Source organism: Rhinoderma darwinii, chromosome 1 (genome assembly GCF_050947455.1).
Source record: "Rhinoderma darwinii isolate aRhiDar2 chromosome 1, aRhiDar2.hap1, whole genome shotgun sequence".
NCBI lineage: Eukaryota > Metazoa > Chordata > Amphibia > Anura > Rhinodermatidae > Rhinoderma > Rhinoderma darwinii.
In genome coordinates, this window is record NC_134687.1 from 559,698,562 (window position 1) to 559,713,832 (window position 15,271).

The 15,271-nt window shown below is 38.7% G+C and overlaps 1 protein-coding gene across 1 annotated transcript in view; it reads left to right on the top strand.

The window, feature by feature from the left end:
- The window catches only part of LOC142685494 (proteinase-activated receptor 1-like), a 134,976-nt gene extending 120,114 nt beyond the window's left edge, over nucleotides 1-14,862 (top strand). The window contains exons 4-6 of the mRNA XM_075847524.1: nucleotides 2,251-2,450; nucleotides 3,592-3,615; nucleotides 13,647-14,862. Of these exons, the coding sequence (XP_075703639.1) occupies nucleotides 2,251-2,450; nucleotides 3,592-3,615; nucleotides 13,647-14,755 (1,333 nt within the window). The 3' untranslated portion in view covers nucleotides 14,756-14,862. The remainder of the gene's footprint in view (nucleotides 1-2,250; nucleotides 2,451-3,591; nucleotides 3,616-13,646) is intronic.
- Nucleotides 14,863-15,271: the final 409 nt, after the last annotated feature.

The following is a 15,271-nucleotide window of genomic DNA, read 5'->3' on the forward strand; positions in this document are numbered from 1 at the left end:
TCAGGATTTCGCTGATGTTTTTTCTAAAAAAGCTTCCGAAGAGTTACCTCCTCATAGAGAGTATGGTACCAGGAGCTAAGCTAAGCTCCCTAAAGGTAAGATATTTAATCTCTCTTGTCTCGAACGTGAAGCCATGAGAGAATATATACAGGAAAGTCTGGCCAAGGGTTACAGTCGTCCCTCTACTACTCCGGTAGGTGCTGGCTTCTTCTTCGTAGGGAAGAAGGGTGGTGGTCTTAGGCCGTGCATCGATTACCGAAACTTGAATAAGGTCACTGTAAGGAACCAATATCCCCTTCCTCTGATTCCTGATCTCTTCAATCAGGTTCAGGGGGCCCAGTGGTTCTCTAAGTTTGATCTTCGGGGGGCTTACAACCTTATCCGAATCAGAGAAGGGGATGAGTGAAAGACTGCGTTTAACATGCCCGAAGGTCATTTCGAATACCTCGTCATGCCCTTTGGGTTGTGTAATGCTCCCGCGGTCTTCCAGAATTTCATAAATGAGATTTTAAGAGACTACCTGGGGGTATTTCTTGTAGTGTACCTTGATGATATACTTGTGTTTTCCAAGGATTTGCCTGACAGCTTCTGTGTCGACGCCCGTGGTTAATCAGCCTGCATCTGTTCCTAGGCCTGCTAGAGTGACTCGATCTGCTACCACTTAGGCTGGTAGGCTGAGGAGTGGGAGAGCCTATCGCAGCCTGGCCAGACGGTTCTAGCTCCCACCCCTGGTCCACTTATACCTTCATTTGCTGCTAGTCCTTTGCCTGTGATTCTTCTGTTTCCTGGCTCTGCTGTTCCTGCGTTTACTATTGACCTCTGCTTCATATAGACCCTGGCTTGACTGACTATTCTCCTGCTCTGCATTTGTTACCTCGTACACTCCTGGTTTGACTCGGCTCGTCCACTACTCTTTTGCTCACGGTGTTGCCGTGGGCAACTGCCCCACATTCCTTTGCTTTTGTGTTCCCTTGTGTTGTTTGTCTGTCGTGCACATATTGAGCGTAGGGACCGGCGCCCAGTTGTACGCCGTCGCCTGGGACGGGCTGTGCAAGTAGGCAGTTACTGAGTGGCGGGTAGATTAGGGCTCACCTTTCTGTCTCCCTATCCTGACATTACAATGGGCCAACCAAATGCATTTAGGGGAGGACTCAGGAGGCCGATTAGTATCAAAGTAACTCTTTAGCTTCTCTGAGAATTGGGCCAAAATAGCTGGATCTTTTAGCAAAGATTTTTACAGACTCCAAGGTGGAGGGAAGTTTCAGGAAGGTAAAAAAAAGGAGGGAACCCAGAACTTTGTTATGGTCAGACCATTATGAGTGATGTGATGGGGAGTAATATGTGTATCCCCTATTATGTCTATGTAGATCTCTCCACGCATTCACCACCCCAAAGAGACTAAAGGCCTCTAGAACGTTATTTGTAATACCAGACAAAATCCTAACAGTCCCTGACAACCAGTCTACAGAAGGAGTGGTATCAAAATTAAAATCTCCCACCCAGAATATCTTAGCGGGCAGTATTTGTGTCAATTTCTTAGCAAGGGACAAAATAAGCCAAGTCGGATTCTCCACAGGGGCATCAGAATTGACCAAGACCACACGCTGTCCATATAAACTGCCAACCACTATCACAAACCACCTATCACTATCTGTCTACCGATTTAACTTGAAAAGGAGCGGTAACCACTGCTCTTTTTTTATTTATAGTATCATTCAAGATGTAATCATAATTACGGGTAAGATGGTGGGGGTTGAGTTATGGAAGACATATTATGTCTGGACTATGTTTGGCATACGTTTAAAAGGACTGACAACTCTTTCGAGTAGAGTGAACGACCGGTGCATTATGTGATATTATCTGCGACATAGTAAAAAATTTAGCACATCAATGAACAATAACAAAATAATCACCCATTATGGAACACATGGTATAACACAAAACAGAAGGATTAAACACATGAAAGAATAAATATGTAGAAAAAGGAGGAATTCCGGCAGATACGGAATCCAGTCCCACAAATATTAACCAGTGCATTTTAAAAATCTGTCATGGTATGGGGGCACACAATCTCCCATCCCACCAAGCAAGATCAATCGAAAATTAAGTACTGACGGACTTATCTGTAACAGTAGTGTACAAGATAATCTGGGGAACACATTATGGGCAAAGAACAGTCAAAAAGGGTCCATGACTAGTGAATGAAGGCCTGTGTTCTAAAGTGGTCTTATGGACCGTGCTGTCACCTAGGTCAATGTACAACAATTTCCTACATACTCCTGTGAAGAAAATATGGGTTATGGCAATTGGACTCAAACCTGTACAAGAGAGAGACACAAGTTGTAATTGTACAGTTCCCAGAACCCCCAGTAAGTGGAAGGATGCCCTGGCTGCCGCCAATATGCAATCTCTTGATTCTTCATGGGTACGTTTCACGACAATTCCTCTGGGTAAATTCAGATTCGGAGGTTTAGCTAGTGATTAAAGAATGAGCTCAATGTGGAGATCAGATGCAGTAGCTTGAGGTAAGAACACCTGGAACAGATTGGCTGCAGACTTGCGTAGTTGAGTGATGCTCCTCGGCATACCACAAATGCAGATGTTGCCTCTCTTAAAACGGTTCTCCAAATCTTCACATTTCAATTCCAGTGAGAAGACCTTAGAAAGTCAAAGCGTAGCTTGTCACTTCCATAGCATTAATGATTTCGTCCATTTTCTACCCAAGGTCTGCTGTACAGCAACCAGAATCCTGAAGTTGCTTTGTAAAATCCTTAACCACTGTTGCTAGTTTCACACGAAACAATGATTTTATGTTATGGAATAAAGCCTCTTGGGCCTAGTATCTTGTGCAGCTGGGGGGGCCATCATCTGGCTATCAGTCATCGCTATGTTCTCAGTTTGAGACCTGGGTTTCAGATACTATCATAGGTAATGTTAGTGGCTGAGAGGCAAAAAGTTCTTGTAGGGTACCCCTAAGTGCAGTAGGACCAGCATTAGCCCTCTTAAATCTCCTTCTGGTCATGACCCTGTCAACAATATTTTGCGGAGAGATACAATAGTATCACATCATATTTGCTTGTCCAACTCTACGTATGCACTCCCTTTACACAGCTCTCACATAGAAAAGTAAGGGCTGGACTTTCTCTTGGGGAATAGTGGCCCCCAGAATGAAAGCCGAAATAAGTGCAAGGTTCGTGGAGATAACAGGAGCCGCATACTGGTGCAGGGTATAATGCGAGTTTTAGGCCCGGGAGCCTGGCATATCCTAAATCTGCTCAGATTTTGTTTTCAGCTATGTGTGAATGGGATTTAAAAAACCTATTCACAGCTATTATACTGTGTTTTATTGTGGATTTACTGTGTGGAATTCGCTCTGAAAATTTGTGACAAATCCGCCACTTTACTGTACTGTTTTTTTGTTCAATGTATATACAGTACAACATGAACATGAAAGGTCGGAAGGCTGTATTTGCCCTCTCTGCTTAATACATATAACTTTAATTACTGTCTTGGCATCATGTATTATTACTAATGGACTTCGATTCGTATTCTCATGCTCTTATTATGTGTAAACTTTTTCTTTCTTTTCAGCATTTGCAAAGAAAAGTGGCAGGGGTGAGTGTTATGAAATTAGAGGAAAATTTAGCATTATGAATGTAATTATTTCTTTATAGTTGTTGTTGTTATTATTATTATTATCATTATTATTATTATTGTTATTATCATTATTCATTTAAACAATTTTACTTTTGTTATCAATAATAATGACATAAAATAAAATCTGAACAACCTCGGAATCTTCGTTTTTACCGGGACATCATCTATACCGAAATACTGTCAGTAAATACGGATCAGTAGGCATCCGTATTTCATCCATATATACGGAAGGGTGTCCGTAAATATGGTCCGTATTTCATCCAATATTCCATCTGTATATGTGGATCCTTACAAAAAGAGGGAGGTTGCAAATTATGTCATCAAAATGTTGCCTAGCAATGCTTCCGTAAATACGAACGTTTACGGATGCACATCAGTAGCCGTCCGTATTTACGGAAGCTCCCATAGACTTCTATGGGAGAGTCCTTGCTGTAATTACTGACAGGAATAGGACAGGTTCTATAATTTTTTCAGCACGGACACCCATCAGTAAAAATATTGAAAGTTGTCCATGGCCAATAGAAATGAATGGGTCCGTAATTACTGATGAAAAATACTGTCGTGTGCATGGGGCCTAAGACAAGAAATCTGCCTTAAAGGGGTTTTTCCATGAGGGACATTTATGACGTATCCACAGGATATGTCATAAATGTCAGATAGATGAGGGTCCCACCTCTGCGACCCATATCTATCTCTAGAAGGGGGGCCCCCTAAACCCCGTTCTAGCTTTTTCTGCTCCCGCTGCCTCCCAGACACTTCCTGACTGTATGGTCGGGAGATACGAAAACAGTGTAGCTCGTTGAGCTACACTGTTTCCGTAAGTCCCATAGAACTGAATGGTAGTTATGGAAACAGCGTAGCTGGCATGCTACACTAGTTCCATAATTTTAATTCACTACTATGGGCGTTACTGAAACAGCGAAGCCATTTTCGTAACTCCCGACCATACAGTCAGAAAGTAGCCGGGAGGCAGCGGGAGCAGAAAAAGCTAGAACGGGTTTTAGGGGGCCCTGTTCTAGAGACAGGTGCGGGTCCCAGATGTGGCATAGAACTGTTGATAAATTACCACCTGTCTTTTAGGGACTGGCGTTCTGTGGGTAAGAGGTTATAAATGCGACCTTTAGGAGGACGGGATACAGGAAAGATTTCGATAGGTCAATCATATTCTCTGTGGGGGGACAACTCTTCACAAGCTTTCTCAGAGTACACATCAGAAAAATCTACTGAAGTATTCTCCACAGAACTTGAAGTAACTGACAGGCAATGAGCAAGACATTCCACTTGATATGTCCCTCACCCCAATCAATGACTGGATTGTGTTGGGATAACCAATCAAAAAAGCAGCAGAAAGTGACTCCAAAACAAAAAATGACATGAATTTAAAATGCAAGGATCCTACAAGAATGGAAATTTCAAATGTCACAAATTAAATTATTTTTTGCGACATAGAGGTATTATCTTCTGCTGTAACTTTGAAGGGACTGAGCAATTTAGTGAGAGGTAAACGTAATTTTCTCACTGTATTTAAATCAAGACAGTTTGTGGCCGATCCACCGTCAAGGAAGGCCGTAACATTATAGGAGTTATCTAGGATTTTAAAATTGATGGCCTATCGTAAGGATTGCCATCAATATTAGATCATGGGGGTACGACTCTCGACACCCCCACCGACATGCTGTATGAAGGATCTGCCGTGTTCGTACGAGCACTGCAGTCTCTTGTTGTTTACATTGGCTTTATTCTGGTTTTTACTTGCACACGTCAATACTTTCTTAGCAACTGTGCCTGGTATTGAAGACCTGACCCATTCACTTGGCAAGAGAGAATCTTACTCTCAGTAACTCTATCTGGATCATCATACAAGAAGCAAGGGCAGAGAAAAAGGCATCCACAGATGTCGTTCATAATCTTTGAATTATGAATGGAGCCTGAAATAAAGTTTACAGCTCCCGCTGCAGTATATAAAGTGTTTTTGGTTTCCAGAGAAGCAATCAGGGAGATTTACAGTAACTTAGGCTCAAAACCAGGCATTGGTGCAGCAGCCTGGATTTGTAATGTATCCTGGTACGCCAGACATTCGGCTAATTCATGGACCAGTTGAGTTAGGCCTTGAATTTGGCCCACAACTAGTTGAAGCCAATCAATTTTTAATGAACAATTAATCTGTTATGGTACTGCTCACATGCTATTTTTTATGTTCTCCCCATGTTTGCATGGGTTTGCACCCGCACTCCGAAAACATATAGACCGGAAACTTAAAATGTGAGCAACACTGTGAACAGTGATAACAATTTTTTTTTCTTGTATTCTTTTTTTATATTTATTTCTGTATATTTTAGTTAACTTTTTTTTTACAAATTTAATTTTAGTCCCACTAGGGGACCTGACCATGTAATGGCTTCATCACTTAAACAATACACTGTAATACTGTACTTCTGTATTGCACTGTATTATATCAGTGTTAAACTTACAAGCATCCTATTATGTCTTGTTTTGCAATCACATTGCGGGGGTTCTGATGAGGTGGCAGAGGAAGCCCCCTCCCTTTGTCTAACTAAATTAATTCTGCAGACGCTATTTACTACGGCATATGAGAGACTAAACAGCTGGGATCGGTATCCTCTCCGATCCCAGCCGTTGCAGCAATCGACTTTAATATACAGCTGACACCTGCTGCAAATGGTTCAGACACAGTTTTAATGTCAGCACCATCCCCGCACTGTACATTATTACTACATTGTAAGTAATCCCCATTCCCATGTTCTCTTATTTATACCAGTGTCAGATTCCAATTCCTAAGTAACTGAATGAAGCAAATTTTTGTAAAAATTCCTCCTTCAACACCAGAAATTTGTAAGTCAATTCTTACAGGGCCTATTTCTTCACCAAAATGAAAATCCAATCATTCCCACTAATTTATGCCATAAATGCATTCAATAAACTGATTTTCTCGTCCATAATAGAGGATATATATTTTCCAGTTATCCAGTTATTCTCTAAACGTGAATTTATATATAGTTCTTCACAATGTGCCATAAAAATATTAGTGTTGAGGTAAATTTGTTATCAATAATGGGTGGGTCTATAGCACCAAATGCAACATGTTCCAACAAATAGAAAACGGTTGGAAATGTTTTTGTTCATGCTTCAACATCTTTCTCATTAGATGTACAATTAAATAAAATACAAAATACAAGTGTGGCAATGCAAATTCTTTATTTCCTGCAATATAACAATTTTCCATAATAAAACTTATTCATATAGTTGAAAATATGTTTCTATGCCCCCTGCACGCTCGTCGTATAGTGGACAAATCTTTATGCCTATAGGATGTGTCCATACACAGTAGAATATTTTCAGCACTGAATGGACAGTATCAGACTGTGTAGGGACAAGTATCTTTTTAATAGGGCAATGGTAACACAAATTTGGCAACTTATTTATACAGTTCTAGGAGAAATAACAGAGGAATGGTACAACACAGAGTTCTAAGAAAACGTGTTCCAGAATTGTTATTTAATGGGGAATATAAGTATTTACTAAAACAGACAATAGGATAATTCTTAAAGATTAGACTAGTACTAGTGCCTGCTAATCAGCCCCCCAAAGTGTCAAGTAGAGGGTCTAAAAAATAATTTGGCACTAATCAATAAAAGTGTTAAGGGTATTATGGGTGACAACATCAAAATATTTCTGACGTTTTTTAAGAAAACGGAAAATCAATCAAATATTAGGTATTAGATGTTTTTTTTTTTGTTTCAAAATAACCTTATTATAGTTTTTGAAATAAGAAAGAGTAGCAAAATTGACTACGTCAAGAACCCCACACAGGCGGAGTACAATGTTAGCGTTAAGAAATGAAACAATATGCACTCGAACATTGAAGACCAGTGTAATACAATAAAATGCAGATGTTTTTTAAAGGAAGTATTACAAGAAAATAAATATTGTGTGTTAAATGAAGTAAAACGTTGGAATGTCTCAGTGCTTACAATGAAAACGTATGTGATGTGCTAATGATTCTACATTTCACTTATATCTACTTGTTTCTATTGTTTGTTTTTTTATTATTATATAGTGGATGAGCTGTTGGGTAAGTAGGAAATAATATATAGTTTGTATGCAACTTTTAATACATTGTTAATACAGATGTTGATAGCATTGTGCCTCCACTGGGAAATAAAGCCTCAGAGCTTCTAATGCACAGGACATCCCTTGTACGGCACTACCCAGCAGACACATTTAGATAGCCAGCGAAAGCAGTATGCAGCCCCCTTAAAGGATCAGTAAATATAGAAAATACACAAAATACACAAAAAAAAGTAAATATAACCTCAGCATATTTCTCCTTTAATTGTTTTGTATCTACATAAACCTGATAGGTAATCAAGAAGTTGGAGACCGAGTCAAGGGAGTATGACTGCAAAATCATACTACAAAGGGTTTGTTTGCTGTTTGTTACCATGGTAACATATAGGTTTGCATAGGAGCCTATAGACCCAAAATAATAGAACATTTTCAATTATGATGATTGGCAAAGTTGCTTCTTTTTTTCATTTTCTTTCATTTACAGGTTTAGTATTCCTTAACTATAGTTTAGTCAGTTATACAGTGAACGCTTTCTGTGCACGTTGGTGTACTCTTTGTGGACATCTTACAAATGTCGCTCTTTAAAAATAATTACAACATTTATGTTATCATTATTATTATATTTGCTTTTTGAAAATATATAAAACTTGCAAGGCTTTTGAGAAATCTAATTTTCCACCCTAGACAGATTAATGGCGAAAACACCTGTTTGCCAGTGTACTGTGGTGTCAGGCGAGCTGCTGTAAGCGGCAGAGCCGCCATGCCCTGCCACTGTCACTGGTCACTAGGAGACAATTTCCTCCTGGCAGCCAGCTTGAAAAAGGAGGAGTCGAACGTCAGTACAGGCCCAAGCAGGGCTTGAGACTAATGCCAGAGCAATGTTGTGGCGCAAAGGCCACACGAACCTGTGAAGGCGCAGAGCAATTCCTTTACCTTGTGATTGTTGCCACACAGTGAATGGCGAGTAGGTGTGGCAGGTTGCTGTAGAGAGTAACCTTTAAGAGACCCATAGTGGCACAGGAAGGCTTTAAGCTGACAGTCACTGTGGCTCAAACCGGCTTTGTGGACTCCCATGTGGTCTACGTCCCTGACCCAGTTTCTAGGACCGCTCAAGAATGTTGCGCCACTGTTTCTAAATTCTGTTTTTGTAATTTACTTATATATAGTACAATAAAACAACAAATGAAAACATTGATTTCCTAGCCAAAAAGTACCAGTTTTTTATCTGCAGTTGTGCAAAAAATGGAGTATATGACGTTAACTTTCGAAAAAAAAATTATGCTTAAATGGACAATTTTGAAAGTGGTCCTACTAACATGCATCATTTGTTGGCATAAGTTGTTTGTGTAAAGTTTCATCAGCCAGGAGTTGGAGTAGGAGAGATAAATGTGTCTAACGTGCCTAGTGGTTTATTCCACATCTACCATCTTTATACATTTTGCATATTTTGTGGTCCACTCGCCGAATCCTAAATTCATGAATCTTACATCACTAATAAAGATCTATTCCCGTCTTGGAAATGTCCTATAAATGATTGTCCCACCTCTGAGATGCACACATACCTCCAGAAAGGGGCCCACTAAACCCCATCCTACCTTCTGTTTCTGTCAGTAGGCTCAATGGCTGGATTTTCTGGAAACAGACTAGCGCGTTTTGCTATGCTGTTCGCAGAAATAGAAAATAGAATCGTTTCCAGAAAAAGAATAGAAGTTACGGAAAGAGCAGAACACAGCGAGCTGCACTGTTTCCAGAACTCGGGATCTATGAAAACAGTGTAGCTTACTGTGCTATGCAGTTTTCGAAACTCCTATTCCCTACTATGGAAGTTACGAAAACAGCATAGCAAAATGCGCTTAAATGTTTCCAGGAAAACAGCGGCAGAAGGTAGGACTGGAGTTAGTGGCCACGAGCTGGGACGCACATCTATCAGACATATATGCCTGTGGATGTGCCATAAATGTCCAAGATGGGAATAGCCCTTAAAAAAATTACAAATCTTCCAATGTATTTTTTTGGGGGCGGATTTTTAAAGATCTTTAATTCCTAATTGAGTTTTTTTCAGGCTTATCAACCTGTAAAATGTATAACTTGATGTGAAAAGTAAAAAGGATATTTCAGTTTCAACACACAGTTTATTTATTCCAGATGCATCAATAATGAGAAGAGGGAAAAGAGATACATTTTATTTTGTCGCATGAGATTGTTGTGATTAGAATGTTCCCTTTTTTGACTTTCCTTACTAGAAAGACCAAAACCAACATGTCCCTGAGAAAAGATCACACATATACAAGCTTTTAATGTAGTTCATTCCACTCCCTTTTTATTTTTTTATTATTTTTTTGCTGATAAGTGGGTGGATTCTGGTGGTCGGATCCTCACAGAGCAAAGATTCATGGCCCATTCTAAGGAAAGGCAATCTATGATAAAAGTCAGCCATAACTGTAAGGCCGGGTTCACACATACTGTGAATTTTCAATATGAAGGTAAAACCTGCAACAAATAGCAGATGTTGCGATTCTTGCGGTGAAAAAACTGCGATTCATCTCCCCAAATCGCAACTCAGCAAAAAATAAGAGTTATACTTACTCAGAATTCTGAAGATACCCTTATGCTGATGCATTTTAAAATGGATCACAATGAATCCTTATGGATCCCATTGACCCAAAATGGGGATTCCAGGGTTCCGATATTTGTAACGGCAAGATTAGCGCTGCAGACAGGTAGTAACGCCAGTGTGAACAGAGGCTATGACCATTTTTATTAATAATCCCTGCTTGTTTTTTTTCTTTCAGGTTATGCAAAGAAATTGGGGATGTCAATAACTATAGGTCAGTATGAATACACTACAGTAAAGGATTTTTAATAAAAGATAATATATAAACGTCTATTATACACATGATTTGGTGACATTATATAAAATATGCACAAATATTATGCTTTATACAGCTTTGTTGAAAAAAATAATAATTTTAAGAATGTAGTCCATAAAGATCTAGGGGCCAGATTGAGAATGTAAATTGACATATGCCATGCCTGCCTATGATTTAGGTTCCATTTGGCATTGGACAAAGATGATCCATTTGCCAGATAGATACAATATGACAGGCCCCTGTGCCTAAAAAAACATTACTTCTTTGCTGCATACCTCTTGCTTAGTGTAAACCAATTACAATATGAACGCCTGATATACACTAATGACACTATATAGCAATGCAATAGCATTATGCCATAGCAAATTATTTTCTACTGGTGCCACCTAACATATATTCCCAAATAGTAGGATATATGTTGCACATTTACTTGTGTATGTATACATTTATTTGTGTATATATATATATATATATATATATATATATATATATATATATATATATATACATATTCAATCTTGTTGGAGCTATATAAACTATTGCATATACATTTGCTAGAACACAAGGATGAGCTGGGTGGCACTGTTGAGGCTGCAATTGTAGTACAGTATGAGTAGTTAGGCATGAAGAATGTATTTATTGCTTGCTTCCATTGATTATATAGCTCTAACATATTCCACTTTGCTGTAAATAACTTGTCATCACTCACTGTCTGCAATGGGGCTCACAATCTAAATTCACTATCAGAATGTTTTTGGAGTGTGGGAAGACATCGGACTATCTGGAGGAAACCCAATAACACGGGGAGAACATAGAAACACTATGCAGATTTCAAACCCAGAACAGTGGTGTGAAAGCAGGGGTGTAGCTAGGGTGGGGGGGGGAGCATGCGCACTGGGTGCTACTAGGAGGAAGGGTAGGGGGGCGTGGGTATAGTTGCGAACAGTCCCAGATTTGCCAGGACTGTACTGAATTTACAGAGACAGTAAAATAATAATAATTAATAAAACTAACACTTTTAGAGATACTGTGTATCTATTTATTATACGGTAGGTTAAAGGATATGTAAACCTTTGCACTATTTGTTTTCTTTTTCTTTTTTTTAAAACTATGTGTTATAGGATTTTAAGTACGTTTTAAACTGTTTTTTATTAAAAACAAATATCTTTTTGAGATACCGCTTTTATGTATCCTGTATAAATCGAAGCTGTATATTGCCGGCAAAGCCTAATCCGTCAGGTCAGCAGGACTGACGGCTTTGGTGACAGCAGGTCCTGCAAGTCTCTGACACATAGGATCCAGCTGTTTTCGATCACATCAGAGATCATGAACTTTGATGTGATTGATAAGAGGTGGACCCTGCGTCTCAGAGACATGCAGGACCTGCTGTCACTAAACCTGTCAGTGCTGCTGGTCTGATGGATTCAGGTTTCAGTGCTAGATACAGCTGCTTTGTATACAAGATGCAAAGCAGCGGTATCTCAAAAAGATTTTTTTTTTTAAAAATAAAAATCAATTACAAAGTTGCACCAAACACACTCATATATTATTTTATTAATATATATGTATATATATATATATATATATATATATATATATATATATATATGGTTATTATATCTAAAATATCTACCTCTTATACCATATTAATACATATGTCTTAAATTTGGATTTCAATGGGTACCTATAACATTAATACTTTTTAAACAGAGTACAGAAGCTGTGTGATAGAGAGGTGGTAAAGGCTAACTTCAAGGAACACTCATGGACAGACTAGGACACATTTGCACCCTCCCCCACTGGGAGACATTTTTAAACTTTCAAGAAACATTTACTTTGTAATCTTTCCAACATTTTGTAACCTTCGATTTGTTTTGTGCGTTTTTATCCTACATTGAAGACTCTGCATAATTTTATTAGTGCTCACCTTTGCGCATTTCTTACATCACATATTGAGAACTGAATTATTATATTTAACTGGGCGTCATTCTGCATCTGCCCCTTCTGGTGCTTGTCACAGTCCTTGTGCACTTCCTCCTAGCAGCTTTCTAAAGAAGGCTCTGCCATGATCCAAAATGTCTGCCACATGTAGGGCTGAAAATCCAGATATACAAAAGAAAAAACCAGCTACAAAAAGGCAAATAAAAAAGTCTTTACTTAATATACCTCCTTAATATAACAGCTGTTATTGACAGAGAAAGTATGTAAGTTATGGCGAATATTGTCAATAAATGTCTGCAGTCCTCGATGACTAAGAGCTGCACTGGACATGGCTCTCAGTGCTAGCCAATAGAAAGAGGATCCATTTGTGATACTAGCTTGTGACATTAGAAAAAGTATTATTTAAATAGCTAAAAGGAGTTGTCTTAACTACAATGCTTGTCAGGATTCAAACCAAGAAACTCCTGTGTCCCAGGTAGTAGCTCTTCCCAATGAGCTACTGGCTATGCTGGACAGCTCCAATGCTTAATCTATTGTCCAGGTTCTCTTGATACTTGCCTATTGATATTCCTTGTATTGATTACCTAATTAGTCCCACCCTTTAGGCTTCCTATATAAGCCTGGACCTCGCACTTCCTCCTTGACAGACTATTCAGCTTCCTGCCTCTAGTCTAGTTTATTGCTGCCTTACTCTACAAACAACTGCTGCTTATTTTTGCACAGAACTTAGATTGTGTTCTGACCATGTGTCTGTCTTATGCTACATATTATTGCCGCTTAGCTGCATACGAAACTTGGACTGCTTCCTGACCATATCTCTGCCTTACGCTACAAACTGTCACTGCCTATCTATGTACCGAGCTTGGAATTTTACTTGACTATTGCTATTATTATTACCTTCCTTCCAGTTGTGTCAGACATTACTCTGAATCTGATTCCAGACAATGCTTCATTGTATGATTGATATTTTGTGGTTGCAGTGATATTGATATTCTGTATTATCCGTTTGTTCCTGTGGTTGGTTAGTTTAGTGTCTTAATATATTTACATTTTGTCTCACTAATGTAATTGTTATTATCATTTATTTAGATGGAAAAACCTCAATAGAAATATCAAACACCAGCAGCACCAAAGAAGGCAACTCTACAACATATCCACTGACAGAATCATCCACAATTGACCCACAAGAACAAGCAGAACTCTTGGCTATTTTAAATTTATATAGAACGGAGCTCTCAGCTAATGTCATATTATATCTCTCCAGCCGCTGGTTGACCCTATTTGCACCAGTAATATATATTTTTGTGTTCCTTATTGCCTTGCCTCTTAATATAACCGCAATAAGCATGTTTGTGGTTAAGACAAAAGTCAAGAAGCCAGCAGTGGTGTACATGTTGAACCTTGCAGTGGCCGATGTGCTCTTCCTTTGTACGCTGCCCTTTAACATAGTTTATAGATTTTCTGGGAATAACTGGCTCATTGGAGAGGAAATGTGTCGTTTTACCATTGCAGCATTCTACTGTAACCTGTATTGCTCCATTCTGATCATGACAGCTATGAGTGTGGACAAATACCTCGCTGTAGTTTATCCTTTGCAGTCTCTCTATTGGCGTAAAGTGAGTCGATCATGGTGGGTCTGTTTCACCATTTGGTTCATTTCCATAGGCAGCACCATTCCTCTTCTCATACACAAGCAATCGCATTACTTTGTCTCAATTGATAAAACAACCTGTCATGATGTTCAGAGTAAAGGAGACGCAAAAAATGTATATCGTTATTATTTTGCCACTTTTTGTACATTTTTCTTTTTCTTGCCTTTAATTGTCACAACTTTCTGCTATTCTGTAACAATAAGAACTCTGAGTTCCTCAAAAATGGGAGACACTGAAAAAAAGAGACAAGCTGTGATCTTAGTTATCATTGTGCTTTGTGCATTTCTTTTGTGTTTTGGTCCAACCAATGTCATCTTCTTCATTCATAGTCTCCGTATCAGTTCTGAGTCTTCTAACTACCTGTATTTTATCTATATGATATGCATGTGTGTGTTTAGTGTCAGTTGCTGTCTTGATCCCTTGTTGTATTACTTTGCATCAACAAAAAATTACAGTTACATATACAAGATCCTGTGCTGTAGGAAAAACTCTGAAGAATCACAACTAACAAAAAGTAATTCCACAAATATAACTTCTTTAGTTTAAGTTTAAATGCCTATGAAAAACGGACAGCTCAAACTTGTAAATATTAAAACATCTACAAAAAAGGATAAAATGTAAAAGATCATTCATATTCACATTTCTCTTTGTACTCCTATTATTACATCTTTCTAGGCTATTGATTACTAGATATTCTAAGGGTATGTTCACACTCTATATCAAAAACAGCTGAAAAATTAGCCTCTGATTTTCAGTCGTTTTAGTAGCTGAAAACGTTTTTGTTTTTTTTTAGACGTTTTTGAAGATGTTTTTCAATTGACGTAATGAAAAACAGCTCCTAAAATGTCTCAAGAAGTCACATGCTCCTTATTTTTACGGGTCGTATTTTAAGTGCCGTTTTTTAAAACAGCGTCGGAAAAAAATGCTGCGTCTGAACTAAACCCTGTTTTTCCCATTGATTTCATTGGGTAGATGTTTGTCGGCGTTTACCTAGCATTTTTCCAGGCGTATTTCGAGCCGACTATGCCCCGAAATACGCCTGAAAGCACAGCATGTGAACAT